This window comes from Bubalus bubalis, chromosome 6 (assembly GCF_019923935.1).
Source record: "Bubalus bubalis isolate 160015118507 breed Murrah chromosome 6, NDDB_SH_1, whole genome shotgun sequence".
Taxonomy (NCBI): Eukaryota; Metazoa; Chordata; class Mammalia; order Artiodactyla; family Bovidae; genus Bubalus; species Bubalus bubalis.
Genome location: NC_059162.1, coordinates 91,830,376 through 91,849,531, shown reverse-complemented (window position 1 = coordinate 91,849,531; position 19,156 = coordinate 91,830,376). Strand labels below are relative to the sequence as shown.

Below are 19,156 nucleotides of genomic sequence, written 5' to 3'. Positions count from 1 at the left end.
GTATTCTGGGCAATGTGGTTTGGTTCATTCCCCCCCCCCCGCCCAACCTCCGCTGGTTGGCCTTGGACTTCAGCTTCCTGGCGGAGCTTTTACCGAGAAACTGCCAACCCTGAAAAAGGTGTTACGACCCGCTAAGGCCCAGGCTTGGGCCCTCAGAGGGTGCGTGCCGGAGAGGCCCAGCTGCTTGGCAGGGCTGCTTTTCCTGGTGGGTCTCACGTGCCATCGTTAGTCTTCCCCTTCCTGGGCTCCTGAGTGCTGAAGGCAGAGGAAGGTGGTGTTTCCCGTTGCTGTGGGATTAGAGCAGGACAGTCTTTAGGGTCCTTTGACCGTGCAGCATTTCCTGGAGATGACTGGTTGTTGTGAGGACCCTGCTGAGATCTGGAGGAGGTTGTTGAATATTGGTTACAAGGGGAACCCTTGGGGTTGTGGCTATGGTAGGGTAGTTGAGAACTTCACTGAACCTGGGGGAAAGCTAACCCTACCACAAGGCAACCTAAAATGGAAGAGGCGTTAGAAGTCACCAGGTTCAACGCCTGGCCCTCTACTGGTAGCCCCTTTACAGTGTGCACTAAGTTAAGCGTTGGTCGCTCAGTCGTGCCCGACTCTTAGCAACCCCATGGACGGCAGCTCACCAAGCTCCTTTGTCCATGAGTTTTTTCAGGCAATGATACTGGAGTGGGTTGTCATTTCCTTCTCCAGGGGATTTTTCCCAGCCCAGGGATCGAACCCAGGTCTCCTGCACTGCAGGCAGATTCTTTACCGAGTGTGCACTAGGTACCTCTTAATTCAGGAAGTAGACTGATCATTGTATACAATTTTCAGTTTTAGGAAGATGTTTCATTTTTAAGAGGAAATCTTATTTTAAATTCCACCCAAGAGTCCTAATAATTCAAGAATGCTTCCAGAGTATGTAAAACCGAATTATGTCGCTTTAGGGAGTACACATCACTGAAGTTCTGATGACCTTTTAGAACCTGCCCTCTTTGTTGAGCAGAACACGAGCACCTGAAGGTAGTTGGAGTCCCCTAGAAATGGATAAATTCGTCATTCGAACACCCAGAATCCAGAATAGTCCTCAGAAGAAAGATCCTGGAGGAAAGATTTACAAGCAGGCCACCATTGAATCCCTGAAGGTGAGAGGGGATCCGGGAGTGGAGATGACTGGGATGGCAAGGAGGTCTGAAGGAGTTCTACTATGGAAGACCTATGTGCTTCCTCCCCACCGTGTTCCTGACTGCTCCAAATTTGTTTCCCCCATGCACTATTTATCAATTTCTGGACCTTTGTTACACCCTTCTAATTACTTTAGCTTTGTAGTATGTTTCACTAACTGGTAGGATATATCCTCTTAAATTATTCTTCTTTTGCAAGATGTTCTTGTGTATTAAATGGAATGTTCAAGTACCAAATATGATTTGTGTACCCTGTACAAACTCAATAAGATTGGATGATGATACCACCCCTCATATCATATTGACTGGAACTGTATCACGTGGCCTTCATAGCTACAGCTGAGACTGAAAAAGAGACTGTTAAACTGGACTCTTTGCAGCCTCAAACTGTCTGACTTATGTTGGCAAGGAAGAGGCAAGGCATCATGAATACAGTATAGACAACCAACAGTGAATCAATGAATGTAAGAACCCAATTAATGGTAATTATTGCTTCACTTAATAGTGAAGGACAGGGGAGCCTGGAGTGCTGCAGTTCATGGGGTCGCAAAGAGTTGGACACAGCTTAACGACTGAACAACAACAAGTTACTTCACTAAAAACAAGCAGAAAAGTGCTTGCAATTAGTTCCCTTTGTCATCTTGAACCTCTCCTTCTACATTACGGACTTTTTCTTTCTGATTTCCTTTATTGCTTCCTCTTTTCTCCATTAGACTGCTAATGTTTGTGCTCTACAGAGCTTTGTCACATTTTATGTATTTGGCCAGGGTAATCTTATTCATCTTAAGGCTTGCCATGCTGATGACTGCCAAACTTGCACCTCTGGCCTAGGTTTCTGAAGAGAGTGGGATCGGGGGCTAGAGAAAAATTTACAAAGACTGTGACGGTGTGGGGGGCCTTCTGAGTACTTGACTTAAGTACTCCATTGGACTTTTAGATATACCACAGGTTTACCAGACCCAGATTAGAAAGAATTATAGGGAAGTGTAAACAAAAACCCTGGGTACTAGGCCCTCCTGTGCAGCTGGGTGATCTTTAGCAAGTCATTTTCTAAACTGGGATCTCACTTTGTCCTTATCTAGGAAATGTGGTTGACCTATGTCAGAGTTTCTTCAAACGAACACTGTTGTCCTTTTGGGCAAGACAGTTCTTCATCATTTGAAACTGTCCTGTGAGTTTTACAAAGTTGAGCATCTCAGGCCCTCAGACACTAAATGCCAGTAGCGCCTCCCATTGTGATGACCGAAAATGCCCTCACGTATTTACAAGTAGCCCTTAGTTGAGACCTACTAAGCTCAAGATGATCTTTAAAAATCTCCCCTAGTTTTGAAGTTTTGTGAATTCCTAGAACACATTTCGGAGAAGGCAGTGGCACGCCACTCCAGTACTCTTGCCTGGGAAAATCCCATGGACGGAGGAGCCTGGAAGGCTGCAGTCCATGGGGTCGCTGAGGGTCAGACACGACTGAGCGACTTCACTTTCACTTTTCACTTTCCTGCATTGGAGAAGGAAATGACAACCCACTCCAGTGTTCTTGCCTGGAGAATCCCAGGGATGGGGGAGCCTGGTGGGCTGCTGTCTATGGGGTCGCACAGAGTCAGACATGACTGAAGCGACTTAGCAGCAGCAGCAGCAGAACACATTCAAGTGTTTCAACTGTTTTGTCAGACTATCCACGAATAATTGTAGACTGTATATTGTATATAGTCACTACTGTATATAATTCTCAGAGACAGTGGTGGGCAGGACTGTGGTATCAGACTGTCTGGAAGAAAAAAAGGGATAGTAGTAATTGACCTACATGTACACTCAACATACAAACACTCAGATTCTAATATACCTTCACCTGTGCCTTCTGCCCTTGGTGTCCCCAGGTGGGCCCCAGTTGAGAATCACTGTGTGTGATGATGAGAATATGTCATGTGAAGATTGTGGAGTCAGAATAAACAATAGACATATGAAGTAACATTCTCCTTCAGTGCAATGGCTTTTCTTCCAAACCGCCCGTATTAATTTTATCCATATGCCAAGTAACTGGGACTAGAAATTTAGAAACCACCCTTCATTCTTTTTATTTATATCCAATTTTCAATTTTCTCTCCTAAAAATCCTTTCTGCCCTTACATCTCTCTCTTTAAATTTCAAAATCTTTTTGAATTTAGAGCAGTTCTGTGGTCTGTTAACTTTGTCTCCCTGACTTTGGCATCCCCTATCATTCCAACCTCCACACTTAAGTCAGAGAAATAAAGCTTAAAAAAAAAAATCCACTCAGGTCACCTCCTTGTCAAAGGAAACCCTTCCCTCAGTGCTTTTAAACTACCTTTCGATAAAGACATTTCTTTACATGACACCAAAGGCCGTCTGTGACCTGGTACCTGCCTGCCCTGCTGTTCTTCTTATTTACCTTCCATCCAGTGTCAGCCACTCACAATTTCTCAAAGATATGTTCTTTCATACCTCTACACCTTTGCATATGCTGTTCTGTTTTCCTTGAATGGCTTTTTTCTCTTGTCTTAGAGGCAGTATGGTGTGGTAATTAACACAGACTCTGGAGCCAAAATGCCTGTGTTAAAATTCCAGCTCTGCCACTTAAACTACCTGTGTGACCTTGGGCAAGTTAATCTCTTTGTGTCTTTCCTTATCTGTAAAATGATTCTCCAGGCCAGAATACTGGAGTGAGTAGCCATTCCCTTTTCCAGGGCATCTTCCCAACCCAGGGATTGAACCCAGGTTACCTGCATTTCAGGCAGATTCTTTACCAGCTGAGCCACCAGGGAAGCCCAAATAAATAGATAAGCAACTAGGATATACTGTATAGCACAGGATATACTGTCTAGCCATTATTTTATAATAACCTAAAATAAGCCTCTTATCCTTCTCCATCAGAGGGCAGACAGAATGAAAATCAATTTCACAGAAGACTAACCAATCTGATCACATGGACCACAGCCTTGTCTAACTCAGTGAAACTATGAGTCATGCCGTGTAGGGCCACCCAAGATGGACAGCTCATGGTGGAGAGTTCTGACAAAATGTGGTCCACTAGAGGAGGGAATGGCAAACCACTTCAGTATTCTTGCCTTGAGAACCCCATGAACAGTATGAAAAGGCAGAAAGATAGGACACTAAGAGATGAACTCTCCAGGACTGTAGGTGCCCAATATGCTTCTGGAGATCAGTGGAGAAATAACTCCAGAAAGAATGGAGAGATGGAGCCAAACCAAAAACACCACCCAGTTGTGAATGTAACTGGTGATGGAAGTAAAGTCCGATGCTGTAAAGAGCAATATTCCCTAGGAACCTGGAATGTTAGGTCCATGAATCAAGGCAAATTGCAAGTGGGTCAAATAGGAGATGGCAAGAGTGAACATCAACATTTTAGGAATCAGCAAACTAAAATGGACTAGGATGGGTGAATTTAACTCAGATGACCATTATATCTACTACTGTGGGCAAGAATCCCTTAGAAGAAATGGAGTAGCCATAATAGTCAACAAAACAGTCTGAAGTGCAGTACTCGGATGCAAACTCAAAAATGACAGAATGATCTCTGTTTGTTTCCAAGGCAAACCATTCAATATCACAGTAATCCAAGTCTGTGCCCCAACCAGTAATGCCTAAGAAGCTGAAGTTGAATGGTTCTGTGAAGACCTACAAGACCTTCTAGAACTAACACCCAAAAAAGATGTCCTTTTCATCATAGGGGAATGGAATGCACAAGTAGTAAGTCAGGAGATACCTGGAGTAACAGGCAAATTTGGCCTTGGAGTACAAAATGAAGCAGGGCACAGGCTAACAGAGTTTTGCCAAGAGAATGCACTGGTTATAGCAAATACCCTCTTCCAACCACACAAGAGAAGACTCTACACATGGACATCACCAGATGGTCAATACCAAAATCAGACTGATTATATTCTTTGCAGCCAAAGATGGAGAAGCTCTATACAGTCAGCAAAAACAAGACCTGGAGCTGACTGTGGCTCAGATCATGAACTCCTTATTGCCAAATTTAGACTTAAATCGAAGAAAATAGGGAAAACCACTAGATCATTCGGGTATGACCTAAATCAAATCCCTTAGGATTATACAGTGGAAGTGACAAATAGATTCAAGGGATTAGATTCTGATAGATTGCCTGAAGAACTATGGACGGAGGTTCGTGACATTGTACAGGAGGCAGGGATCAAGACCATCCCCAAGAAAAAGAAATGCAAAAAGGCAAAATGGTTGTCTGAGGAACCCTTACAAATAGCTGAGAAAAGAAGAGAAGCGAAAGGCAAAGGAGAAAAGGAAAGATATACCCATTTGAATGCAGAGTCCCAAAGAATAGCAAGGAGAGACAAAAAGCCTTCCTCAGTGATCAGTGCAAAGAAATAGAGGAAAACAATAGAATGGGAAAGACTAGAGATCTTCAGTAATACATGAACTGTGAACTTCCAGATGTTCAAGTTCGTTTTAGAAAAGGCAGAGGAACCAGAGATCAAATTGCCAACATCCGCTGGATCATGGAAAAAGCAAGAGAGTTCCAGAAAAACATCTGTTTCTGATTTATTGACTATGCCAAAGCCTTTGTGTGGATCACAATAAACTGTGGAAAATTCTGAAAGAGATGGGAATACCAGACCACCTGACCTGGCTCTTGAGAAACCTATATGCAAGTCAGGAAGCAACAGTTAGAACTGGACATGGAACAACAGACTGGTTCCAAATAGGAAAAGGAGTACGTCAAGGCTGTATATTGTCACCCTGCTTATTTAACTTATATGCAGAGTACATCATGAGAAACGCTGGGCTGGAAGAAGCACAAGCTGGAATCACGATTACTGGGAGAAATATCAGTAACCTCAGATTTGCAGATGACACCACCCTTATGGCAGAAAGTGAAGAGGAACTAAAAGCCTCTTGATGAAGGTGAAAGAGGAGAGTGAAAAAGTTGGCTTAAAGCTCAACATTCAGAAAAGGAAGATCATGGCATCCGGTCCCATCACTTCATGGGAAATAGATGGGGAAACAGTGGAAACAGTGTCAGACTTTATTTTGGGGGGCTTCAAAATCACTGCAGATGGTGATTGCAGGCATGAAATTAAAAGACGCTTACTCCTTGGAACAAAAGTTATGACCAAGAAAATAGGGAAAACCACGAGATCATTCAGGTATGACGTAAATCAAATCCCTTAGGATTATACAGTGGAAGTGACAAATAGATTCAAGGGATTATATTCTGATAGATTGCCTGAAGAACTATGGACGGAGGTTCGTGACATTGTACAGGAGGCAGGGATTGAGACCCATCCCCAAGAAAAAGAAATGCAAAAAGGCAAAATGGTTGTCTGGGGAATTCATATTCAAAATATAGCATATTCAAAGGCAGAGACATTACTTTGTCCACTAAGGTCTGTCTAGTCAAGGCTATGGTTTTTCCAGTGGTCATGTATGGATGTGAGAGTTGGACTGTGAAAGCTGAGTGCAGAAGAATTGATGCTTTTGAACTGTGGTATTGGAGAAGACTCTTGAGAGTCCCTTGGACTGCAAAGAGATCCAACCAGTCCATCCTAGAGGAAATCAGTCCTGAATATTCATTGGAAGGACTGATGCTGAAGCTGAAACTCCAATACTTTGGCCACCTTATGCGAAGAGCTGACTCATTTGAAAAGACCCTGATGCTGGGAAAGATTGAAGGCAGGAGGAGAAGGGGATGAGACAAGATAAGATGGCTGGATGGCATCACTGGCTCGATGGACATGAGTTTGAGTAAGCTCCGGCAGTTGGTGGTGGACAGGGAAGCCTGGCGTGCTGCAGTCCATGGGGTCACAAAGAGTTGATGCGACTGAACTGAAGTGAAAGTTGCTCAGTTGTGTCTGACTCTTTGCGACCTCATGACAGTCCTTGGAATATCCAGTCCTTGGAATTCTCCAGGTCAGAATACCAGAGTCCATAGCCTTTCCCTTCTCCAAGGAATCTTTCCAACCCAGGAATCAAACCCAGGTCTCCCACATTGCAGGCAGATTCTTTACCAGCTGAACCACAAGAGAAGCCCAAGGATACTGGAGTGGGTAGCCTATCCCATCTCCAGTGGAGTTTCCCAACCCAGGAATCAACCCGGGTCTCCTGCATTGCAGGTGGATTCTTTACCAACTGAGCTATCAGGGAAGCCCCATCTACTTAATAAGCTCGTTGTAAAGTTTGAATGAGTCAATATATGTAAAGTGCTTGGAGCAGTACCTGGTTAGTACTAAGTACTATGTAAGTGTTTGTTGTTATCAGCTACTTTATGAAATCCTTTGTCCCCGTGCCCTAGTAAAGAGTCTCCTCTGTTATAAGGTCTTTCCTCGCCACCCTCTGTCCCACAACCCTCTGTCCCTCAAGTACAGAGCCAATATAACAACTCCCTTCTCTAAGCTATCCCTTTTCTTAACATGCCCCATTAGTGCACTTCTTGTACTTGTGCTATGTAAAAGGTGTTTTTCTTTTTTAATTGGAGGATAATTACTTTACAGTATTGTGATGGAAACGTGTTCCTTTCCATGCGTGTGTCCTGGTATACTCTCTGCATCTGGAAAGACTGTCTTAATGTTTTTGTGGCCCCAAAAGCTGTCATGGGACTTGGCATATAGAAGGCCATGGTGCATTTTTCTGAATGACCAAATGAGCTAAAACTTTAAACGCCTGGACTTGGCATATGAAACCCTTTCTCTTCTGTTCTGTCTGAGGTGCCATCTGTTCTGTCTGAGGTGCCATCTCACCTTATCTCTTATAGCTCCCCTTTAACAGGAATGCATTCCAGCCATGCCTCACTTCTTGCTCTTCTTTTTCTAAGTTCCTTTCTTTCATGTCTTCAGGGCTTTGACTTGATGCTGATCCCCTTTCCTGCATCTTTTACAGAGTGAATTGCTACTCATTTGTCAACCCACTCAAGTGAATCTTAGCTTATAAACTTCATAAATACAGGGACCTTGGACGTTTTATTTACCTCTCTACCCTTGGACCTAAGACAGTGTTCGGCACATATTAAGTGGTTAGTAAATACTTGTTAAAAAAGTGAATGCTGAAATGCTTTCTGGGGAGTTAATCTTTCCCTCTTTGATGTTCTCTTACACTTGGTTCAAATATCTGTTTTAGCACTTACCTTACTGTATTGCAATTGCCTGATTACCTGTAGTTTCCCCAGTCTATCATGAGCTATTAGGACTGGGACTGCAGTATCTTACTGTGTTCTGATTCTGCTCAAAGGCCTAACACAGGGTCTGCCACATTGTATGTAAAGATTTATTGAGTAAACAATAATCATTATTATTTGGGGATGTTCTTGCTGGGTCTGGACAGTAAGCTCCTCCACAAATGCTATTGTGAAACAGCTTTATACTCAGTTCTATGCTAGGTACTGTAAAGAACATAAGAAAAATTTAAGATAAAAGTATAAGCCTTTATGGGACTTCTTCTTAGGACAGCATAAGAAATTAATAAGTAATGATACAAAATCATATATGATCCATTACAAAATTGTTGTTTAGACAATAAGGGTCAAGAGTTAAGAGAGGAGATAGCTCAGTGTCTGTTTTAGGGGTTAGAGTACCTTAAATAGATGGAAAGATTTGGCTAGGTAGAGGGAAGTTAGTGACATCTAGCCATTCAATAAGTTGTACCTACTATTTCCTTTCCTTTATGCATGCACGCATGGTTACTTTCCTGTGTGCACAGTACAAATTAAAAACAAGTTAAATTTGAATTCTAGAGAGTTAGCTAGATCCACGTTTTTCCAAGTGACTTCCCACACACCACCATTATGTTTTAATGCTAAGAACTTGCTGAATGTTCAAGCCTCAATTTCCTTATCAGTAACATCAGAAATAGTATCTCACCTTCAGGGTTGTTATGAGGGCTAAATAAATAAATGCATGTTGAAAGGGCTAAGCATTGTGCCTGGCACAAAATAAAAACTAATAAGTAGTTCTCTCTTTTCTTATATGGAAAAAAAAGAGGCTTGTGTAGTAAACCTAGAGCTGAGAATGATGGTGGTGATGGTGATAAGAGCAATGATTACGGCTTACATTTATTGAGCCTGTTTCTATGGGCCAGGCGTTGTGCTAAGTGCTTTACACATAATAACTCTAAACTCTAATAATAGCACTGTGAAATGGATGCTTTTATCATTTATATTTTACAGATGAAAAAAATCTAAGGCACAGAGAGATTAAGTAGCTTGTCCAAAGTTCATGAAGCTCTCAGTGGTAGAGCTGGGATTTGAACTAGACAATCTGGTTCCACAGTCTGCCTCCTATAGAGAGAACTAAAAAAAACTGGAGGTTTCTGAATGCCAGCAAAGGAGGTATAAAAATCTTGGGATATTAGGACCATTGTACTTCTGTTATCAGCATATTAGAAGTAATTTTGCCATAGCCTTATCACAGTCAATGAAAGTGCTACTCAATAGAGCTCATGTGGTGTTCATTTGAATAGTAAAGGTTAATTTGGTTAATCTCTTCTTACTCCCTAAGGGAAAGTGATTTCTTCTGTTGGTTGCAATAGGAGATTTTTTAAATTGAAAGAGTCTGAAATATGCCTGTTATTTTAGGTTCTGCACTTAAGAATGCTCTGTAAGCCTTCACTCCCCTTATAGGATTGACTAGCTAATATTGTCCCTGCCCCCACCAGTGGAATGATGCCCATGTTATTGCTTATGAGCGAAGCATTTTCCCTCATTGGTTTTATCAAACCTTGTATTTCAGCCATCCACAACTATAGGACCAAATGGGATTTTGGAAGCACCTTTTCTTTCTGGCAGTAACCATTCCACTACTCATAGTAGCTTTCCCATTGATATTTCTTGTCCACTTCCCTTTTTTTCCTCTAAATATTTCAGATAAGAACTTGCAGTATCTATTTTGGGGCTCATATTTGGACAGAAATAGAGAAGCATTCTTTGTAAGTATGTGGAATTCTTCTCTGAAACTAATTGCTATATTTCTCTATTTTTGGTCTAATATTTCAGATCTGAAGACCACTATACTTAGTTCTTGAGGGTAGAAATAACTGTTCAGTTACATCTGCTGATCCCCTGGAAAAAGAAATGGCAACCCACTCCGGTACTCTTGCCTAGAAAATTCCACGGATGGAGGAGCCTGGTGGGCTACAGTCCATGGGGTCACAAAGAGTTGGACACGACTAAGCAACTTCTTCTTCTTATATCTACTGTGCATTGGAGATAGAGAAATAAGAAATTGTTCTGGCCCTCAACTTGTTCATAGTCTAGTGGAGAAGACAGCCTTGTAGATAACTATTTGCAGAAAGCACGTATGCAGTAATTGATGTCTTTGCAGATTCTATGGGAGTTTGGTTAAATGTGGTTGGAGAGAGGCAAGAAAGTCTTTGTATAGTAGTTGATTCTTTAATGTCTTTAAGAATAAACAGATGTTTATCATGTGATTCAGGCAAAGAAAGAACATCCCAGGCAGAGGATGTCAAATACTGTGATTTGTTTAGGCAGTTTCAAATTGTTTGATGTATGTTGAGCCAATGGTGAGGCTGAAAAGGATGTCAAGAGCCAGGTCATGTAAGGCCTTTTATGCCATGCTAAAGAGCTTAAACGTCTCTAGTTCCATATGTTGAAATAATCTGATGTGGAACCCCCAACCTCATTCCAGCCATGTAGAAATGCTCAATAAAAAATATCCAATACAGGAATTACCCTGGCAGTACAGCAATTAAGACTCTATTGCAGGGGCCTGGGTTTGATCCCTGGTTAGGAACTAAGATCATGCATGCCACATTGTGCGACCAAAAAAAAAAAAACCACCAGCAAAAAGTCTCCAGAACAGACCTGAGCTTGAAAAGAAAAAAGAGAAACCCTCAGGTGCAAGGAAGAGAGAGGAAATCCAAATGCAGAGCTATAAGTGGGAGCTGAAGGCGTACCTTAGAGATATTTCAGGTTTGGTTCCAGACCACTGCAATAAAGTGGATTTTTTTTGGTTTCCCAGTTAATATAAAAGTTATGTTTGAACTATACTGTTAATCTGTTAAGTGTACAATGGCGTTATGTTTAAAAACATGGACATACCTTAATTTAAAAATATTTTATTGCTAAAAAACGCTAACCATCATCTGAGCCTTCAGCGAGTTGGAATCTTTTTGCTGGGTCTTGCCTTTTGGAGGGTCTCGCCGAGATGCAGGTGGCTGCTAACCGATGCGGGTGGTGGTTGCTAACGGTTAGGGTGGCTGCGGCGGCTTCTTAAAACAGTGAAGTTTGCCGTATCAGTTGACCCTGCCTTTCATGAATGATTCTCTATAGTGTGCCATGCTGTTTGATAGCATTTTACTCACAGTAGAACTTTCAAAATTGAAGTCAATCCTACCAGACTCTGCTGCTGCTTTATCAGCTAAGTTTATGTGATATTCTACATCCTTCCTTGTCATTTCAGCAGACTTCACAGCATCTTCACCAGGAGTAGATTCCGTCTCAAGAAACCTTTGCTTATCCATAAGAAGTAACTCCTTATCTATTAAAGTTTAATCATGGGATTGCAGCAATTCAGTCATATCCTCAACTCCACTCATAATTCTAGTTCTCTTGCACTTTCCACCACATCTGCAGTTACTTCTTTCACTGAAGTTTAGAACCCCTCAAAGTCATTCATAAAGTTTGGAATCAACTTTTTCCAAACTACAGTTAATGTTGATATTTTGACTTAACCTCATGAATCATGAATATTCTTAATTGCATCTGGAATGGTGAATTCTTTCCAGAAGATTTTCAATTTACTTTGCACCAGAAAGATCACTATGTATGGTAGCTATAGCCTTATGAAATGTATCTCTAATGTATTTCTCTATGTGTGTATCCTAGAAATATATTTCTAGGACTTGAAAGTCAAAATTACTCCTTGCAACAGAATGGATGTTGTGTTAGTAGGCATGAAAACAACATTAGTTTCATTGTACATCTCTGTCAGAGCTCTTGAGTGAACAGGTTCATTAGTCAATGAGTAGTGATATTTTGAAAGGAATCTTTTTTTCTGAGTAATAGGTCTTTACAGTGGGCCTAAACTATTCGGTAAATCATGTTGTAAACAAGTGTGCTGTCATCTAGGCCTTGTTACATTTATAGCGCCCAGGAAGAGTAATTTGCATAATTAAGGGCCCAAGGATTTTCAAAATGACAAGTGAGCATTGGCTTCTACTTTAAGTCGCCAGCTACATTAGTCCTAACGAGAGTCAACCAGTTCTTTGAATCTTTGAAGTTAGGCATTGACTTCTCCTCTCTAGCTATGCAAGTTCCAGATGTCATCTTCTTCCAGTATGAGACTGTTCTATCTACATTGAAAATCTGTTGTGTAGTGTTCATTAATTATCTTAGATCCTCTGGATAGCTTGCTGCAGTTTCTGCCTTAGCACTTGCTGCTTTACTTTGCACTTGTATGTTATGGAAACAACTTCTTCCCCTAAACCTCATCAACCAACCTCTGCTAGCTTCAAACTTTTCTTCTGCAGTTGCCTCACCTTCATAGACTTGAAGAGCATTAGGGCCTTGCTCCAGATTAGGCTTTGGCTTATGGGAATGTTGTAGTTAGTTTGATCTATGCAAACCACTAAAATGTTATCATATCAGCATTAAGTCTGTTCTGCTTTCTTATCATTTGTGTGTCCACTGGAGTAGCACTTTTAATTTCCATCAGGAACTTTTCCGTTGCATTTATGACTTGGTTAACTATTTGATGCAGAACACCTAGCTTTTGGCCTGTCTTGGTTTTCAACATATTTTCCTCACTAAGCTTAATCATTTCTAGCTTTTGACTTTAAGTGAGAGTCAAGCTACTCTTCCTTTCACTTGAACACTTCGAGGCCATTTTAGTGCTGTTAATTAATCTAATTTCAATGTTGCTGGGTCTCAGGGAATCGGGAAGCCCAAGGAGCAGACAGAAATGGGGAAATGACTCGTTGGTGGAACACTCAAAATATTTATCAGCTAAGTTTGCTGTCTTGTATGGGCATGGTTTATGGCACCCCCCAAAACAATTAAAATAGTAACATCAAAGATCATTGATCACAGGTCATAATAAATATAATAATAATGGAGAAAGTTTGAAACGTTGCAGGAATTATCAAAATATGATAGACACGAAGGAGCATCTGTTGGAAAAAATAGCATCTGTAGGCTTGCTCAATGCAGGGTTGTCAACAAACCTTCAATTTGTTTAAAAAAAAAAAAGCAATATCTGCAAAGTGCAGTAAAGTGAAGTGCAGTAAAACAAGGTACGCGTCTATATAGTTTTATGGAAACCAGGTACAGAGTTTGGGGGCTGGGATTTTAGGGCCAGTATGAGGATAGCAGATAAGGAGCTGGAAGTCAACATAGGGCTACCATATTTTTGAAAAATGAACTAGAAAAATTCCATCCACCAGTCTAAGGAATCAGCATGAAGATTGTATCATGTCAGGGTTTGGGTTCAAAAAAAGTTGACCCCATAATAAACTAGAACCTCACGATTATTACTGTGTGTGTGTGTATTTAACTTCATAGTATCTACAAAGCTGAAAAATTAACATAAAAACTGGTCCAGAACCAGGGAAATCCAAGGGCCTTGACAAAGGCAAAGGTGAGATTTCCATGTTAAGATACTTCTAAGCTTAGAGTACATAGGATTCCCATGGAAAACATTAAAAGTGTACTCATGGTCAAAACTTACAAAACTTACAGTAAAATAAATCACTAGGAGGGAGAATGAGCAGGTAGATTTAAGTAATAGAATTTCTACTCCAGGAAGCATAGGTAACAGTCTGAAAGAGATCTTAAATGTGTTAAAAATATTCACAGAGATAAAGAAAGGAATAGAAATGGTAAGGATAGGATAGTATGAAAAAAATGGGCAGATTTAGAGAGAAAAAAACAGAATTTGTCCGATGAAAAAGCATATTTGTTGACAAGTACATTGGACAGGTTAAAAGTAAAGTCATAGCTATGGAGAGAAATACTGAATTGAAAGCTGAAAAAAAAAGTATTAATCACTCAGTCATGTCTGACTCTTTGCGACCCCATGGACTGTAGCCCGCCAAACTCCCCTGTCCATGAAGTTCTCCAGGCAAGAATACTGGAGTAGCCATTCTCTTTTCCAGGGGATCTTCTCAACCCAGGGATTGAACCTGGGTCTCCTGCATTGCAGGTAGATTCTTTACCATCTAAGCTACCAAGGAAGCCCAGATTGAAAGCTAGACCTGAGGAAATCACTAGAATGCATCCCACAGAAATAGAAATATGGCAGAAAAGTTAAGAGACTTGAAGGACAGGCAAAGAGACCACATATATTTCTAACGAGTTTTCTATAATGTAGAGACTTGGTATAGATTTCATTGAGTATCTTAAAAATTGTAGGGACAAACACTAAAATAATAGAATGTATAACTTCCAAGACATGAGAGAAAAGACAAGATTAAGGAAAACTCAGGCTGTTAAATAAAAGATAAGAAAGGAAGAAAAAAGGCAAAGAGAAAGTATATCCAGTATATCAGTAATGATGATAAATGCAAATGGATTAAACATGCCTATTAAAAAATAGAAATTTTCAGATTGGATGGGAAAGGAGAAGCAAAATAAAGCAGCCATAAGTTATTAAAGCATGACCCAGAAAAGTTGAAAGTGAAGGATAGAAGACATACGAATATATAATAGGCAGGAGTTCACTAAAGCAGTGTTTATAATAGGAAAAATATGAGGGGGAGAAAATGCTAAATATGCATTAGGGGAATAGATTTTAATATGCTGAGACATTGTATATAAAAATAATGGAATAATATTCAATACTATCAAAATGGATCAACTGGGTTTATACACATCAGTATGGGTAAGTCAAACTATATTGAGTGAGAAGTGCAAGTTGCATAATATGATATTTATATCTACTTCCTACTGAAAATATCCCTTGCTGCTGCTAAGTCGCTTCAGTCGTGTCTGACTCTGTGCGACCCCATAGACAGCAGCCCACCAGGCTCCACCATCCATGGGATTCTCCAGGCAAGAACACGAGTGGGTGGCCATTTCTTTCTGCAGTGCATGAAAGTGAAAAGTGAAAGTGAGGTTGCTCAGTCATGTCTGACTCTTCAGCAACCCCATGGAGTCCTACCAGGCTCCTCTGTCCATGGCATTTTCCAGGCAAGAGTACTGGAGTGGGTCTTCAGTATTTTGCCTTCTCCGAAAATATCCCTTACCTAGCTTCATTTATTTGTCTTTCATGCCATTTAACACCAATGTTATTTTATATTGTAACAGGTCATAGAAAAGTACTCTGTCTCAATTTTGGTTAGGGCTCCTAAGGACTGAAAACAAAGCATGCGTGTGTGCATGCCAAGTTGCTTCAGTCGTGTCTGACTCTGCGACCCCATGGACTGTAGTCTGCCGAGCTCCTTTGTCCACGGGATTCTCCAGGCAAGAATACTGGAGTGGATTGCCATGCCCTCCTCCAGGGGATCTTCCCCACCCAGGGATCGAACCCATGTCTCTTAGGTCTCCTGCACTAGCAGATGGGTTCTTTACTACTAACCTGGGAAGCCTTGAGAACAAAGCATTAGGTATAAAGTGGTGTTCCCAAAAGTTATTCTAAACCATCTGTGCAGAACTTGTGAAGGCAGGATGTGAAGACCAGTTTTGGAATCCTGAACCTATCACCTATCTTAGGTAATAAGGAAAGTTGAAGGTAAAGAAAGAAAGGAATGAAAATTCCTTTGGATAAAATGGGATGGCTGTGATATTTTCTTTTGGAGAACTTGACCTCAGTTCCTGGAGTTGGTAGACAGAGACCAGACCTGTGCCTGGGAAAGTCTAAAACCAGAAGGTTTTTACTGATGCCACTGAAAGGGAAGTGGTTGCATTTGGAAGGCTGTTATGCTCAGAGTTTTTCAGGGCAAAGATGCGGGCATAGCAGAGATAATACTGGTTAACCTGGAGTTGAATTAAAGGGGATTGGTTCACAAGGATCCTTGGAAGGGTAATGGGACCCCTTCAGAGAATGTATGAAGCTGGTTGCCAGAAGCTGGAAACTTAGGGTAGACCTGTATGTGGCTGGCTGGAAGAGACCTTGCCAGTGCTGTGGGAATACTACAGGTGAGAGCTCAACCCTGGGAGCCGCCATGGAACCACAGAAACAGCTCATGAGAGAGTCAGCTCTTGACTCTCTGCCAAGTCTAGAGAGTACTGAAACCTGGTGAGCACAGCATCGCAACCAAAAGTAAGGCTTTTCCTGTCTGTTACTGTTCCTCCTTTTCCCAGTTTCAAACCTGGAAGGATCAGAGACTGAAGCAAACAAGCAGCTGGGGAAAGAGGAGAAGCAAAGATGGGGAAATAGAGAAGTCCCCAGACATCCCCTTCTCCCAGCACAGGCAGCTAGGCTAGACCCTGCCCAGGGCGGTAAATGAAGACTTTTTGGGGTTTCTTTATATTGAATTATCACAGGCATGTAGGAAAGTAGACAAATCATGAGTGTACATCTTAAAGATTTTCACAGAGCACATTTGTGTCACCAGTATCCAGATCAAGAAACAGGACATGAACCAGAAGCCCCTGTGCCCCTTCCCAGACCCTAACCGGCCCACCACCCCAAGGTATAATGATACAAAACAAGAAACAAAAAGTTTTTGTAATTATAAAAGCAACTTTATTTTTTGTCTCCCAGTTTATTTTAAAAAATTATTAGTGAAAATAATTTTAAGTGCAACATAGTACACGTTCCTCATCCCTTTCACCTGGATTCGTTGTTAATATTTTACACTTAATGGAAAGATTCATGTCAACTTTAAGATGGTAGTTTTTTCTAGATATGGAAGAAAGGGATTAAAGGGTGAAGGGTGTAAGGAGACTTGAACTATACAGTGTTTTATTGTTTTATGTGAAATGGCAAAATGTAACTCTTTCATTATAAGTGGTCGAGTTACTCTAACTTTTTGTGTTTGAAGTTTTAAAAATTCTTCATACAAGAGAAGGTTTGAGTTTTACCATCTGGGAAGTAGGAAGCTGTTGAAGTGTGCTTTTTATTGTTGAAACAACTATGTCTTTATGACTTCTCTGCTCTCTGTCCTCCCCTATGGATTAAGACACTTAAGTGAGCTATAGGGTTGGTTCACCTCAGCATCGTTTTTCTTTTCTTCTCTTCCTTTTTGCCTCTCAGTGCTAAGTGCCCCGTGGTGTCCGACATGGTAAGATTAAAACTTGCACTTTTCCTAATAGATGTAACTCTCTTCCTGATTTGCAGTAAGCAGGGGCTGCTTTTAAGCAATTACCCATCATTTGGGGCCATCAATATACTGTGCTTTGGTTCAGGTCATAATCAATAATTCATATGTCAGTAGGAGCCCCATTAGCTCAGGTGAAGGCAGATGTCTTTCTAATGAAAGTGTTCCATTTTCCAAATGACTTTTCTTTTTCCCAGAGAGTTGTGGTTATAGAAGACATAAAAAGATGGAAAACTATGTTGGAGCTTCCTGATCAAAGCAAAGAGAATCTAGTCGAAGCCTTACGAGAATTAAAGAAGAAAATACCTTCCAGAGAAGTGTTAAAGTCAACAAAGATAGGTATGTTCCTTCTGAATTTTATGAGAAGTGCTTCTGTTTTATCTCCTTCCTTCTTCTTTCCTCCATCTCACAAACATAGTTATCTATCATATCAGTACTTCTCAAACTATCTGTGGTGAGAGACCATTGTTTAAAAAATTCTCCATTGATTGTAGACTAATACTTTTATAGTATAATAAAAATTAACAGTTAAATGAAATTAAAATATGTGGAGTGCAAGCCCTATTTCTAAAAATATTAGATTCAACAGATGTGGAAGTACTTTGTCAGACTACTATAAAAGTTTCTAAATGCTTACTTCAGTTTCTGTACTTACTGCATGATCTGTGGGTAATGTTTGAGTGTGCTTGATGCTGGGTGTGCAAAAATGAAGAAGACATGATTGTGACCTCAAGGAATTTAGGGTTTGGTGGAGAAACCAGCAAGTAGACAAGTGTAAGTAGTAAAATAGTTTAGATTAAAAATAAAAACATATGAATAATGTCTGTGGTACCATTCTGATCTGTGCAAGGTGTATGCTGGCACAGAGAACAGAGTAGTCTTACATCTGGGGAATTCAGGAAAAACTCCATAGAAGAGGCAACAGGTCACTTAAATCTTGGCTTTTCTGTCTTGAGTAGAGGTAACTTCCAAAGTATGGTTTGTAAAAGCAAAATGATAGCATCTTACATCACTTATTACAGCATTGGAGTTATCTTAAGAGGTAAGTCAGGAACTACATCGAATTACCGCTTTAGTACAGTACACAACTGTGAATAATATGCGAGGGAGGGCCAACATGTGTTCCTCAAGCTGCTCCCAAGTCCCCAGGGAGTCCAGGGTAGTCATTCACAGCTGCTGTGCTTGCCCTCACCCGTGGAGCCATTGCCTTCTCTGCCTCCCCTTGACCTCTTGTTCATGAGAAGCAGGAGAGAGAGTAGCTTCAGACTGGCGCTAACAGCTGGCAAGAGCTGTGTGAAATCCCCCAGAGGTTCCCCCAAGAGTCTTGAGAGTTGCACCCCTGTAATATAAACCAGAATCTGAGAAAATTAGATGCTTAAAGAACATAAAACCTTATCATTATAGCCAAGGAGATTCTCCCATCTGCTGCTGGATTTTCTCTTTATAGGTTGTGGTCACTAGAGGGCAATAAGACCATTCATATGAACAGATAAGGTATTTCCACCAGTAGAGGGTACTAGTGGTTAATATTTTATGATGTGTACATGTACATATGTGTATATATATGTTCATATTTAGGCACACCACAAATACACTTACAATCAGATCTTAAATGTCAACATAATAGATTGGAATTATTCTACACTACAGAACAGATGACAGTTTTAAAAATCATTTCTGTTTGTCCTTTGAGTACAGTTGCAAGTATGCTAAGTACAATTACGAGTATGCTTTCAAGAATGGGCGTGTCTGATGTTCAGAAATTTCAATTC

General features: G+C 40.8%; 1 protein-coding gene across 5 annotated transcripts in view; it reads left to right on the top strand.

The window, feature by feature from the left end:
• TCEANC2 (transcription elongation factor A N-terminal and central domain containing 2) overlaps window positions 1–19,156 on the top strand; it is a 45,839-nt gene that overhangs the window by 1,444 nt on the left and 25,239 nt on the right. Inside the window, exons 1-3 of one of the 5 annotated variants that reach the window (XM_025288678.3) lie at window positions 18–159; window positions 995–1,133; window positions 17,582–17,723. In XM_025288678.3, coding sequence (XP_025144463.3) covers window positions 1,032–1,133; window positions 17,582–17,723 — 244 coding nt within the window. In that variant the 5' untranslated portion in view covers window positions 18–159; window positions 995–1,031. Of the gene's footprint in view, window positions 1–17; window positions 206–244; window positions 388–935; window positions 1,134–17,581; window positions 17,724–19,156 lie in introns of those variants that run through there. The other 4 variants (XM_025288676.3, XM_025288677.3, XM_044944985.2 and 1 more) reach the window with 4 other exon arrangements.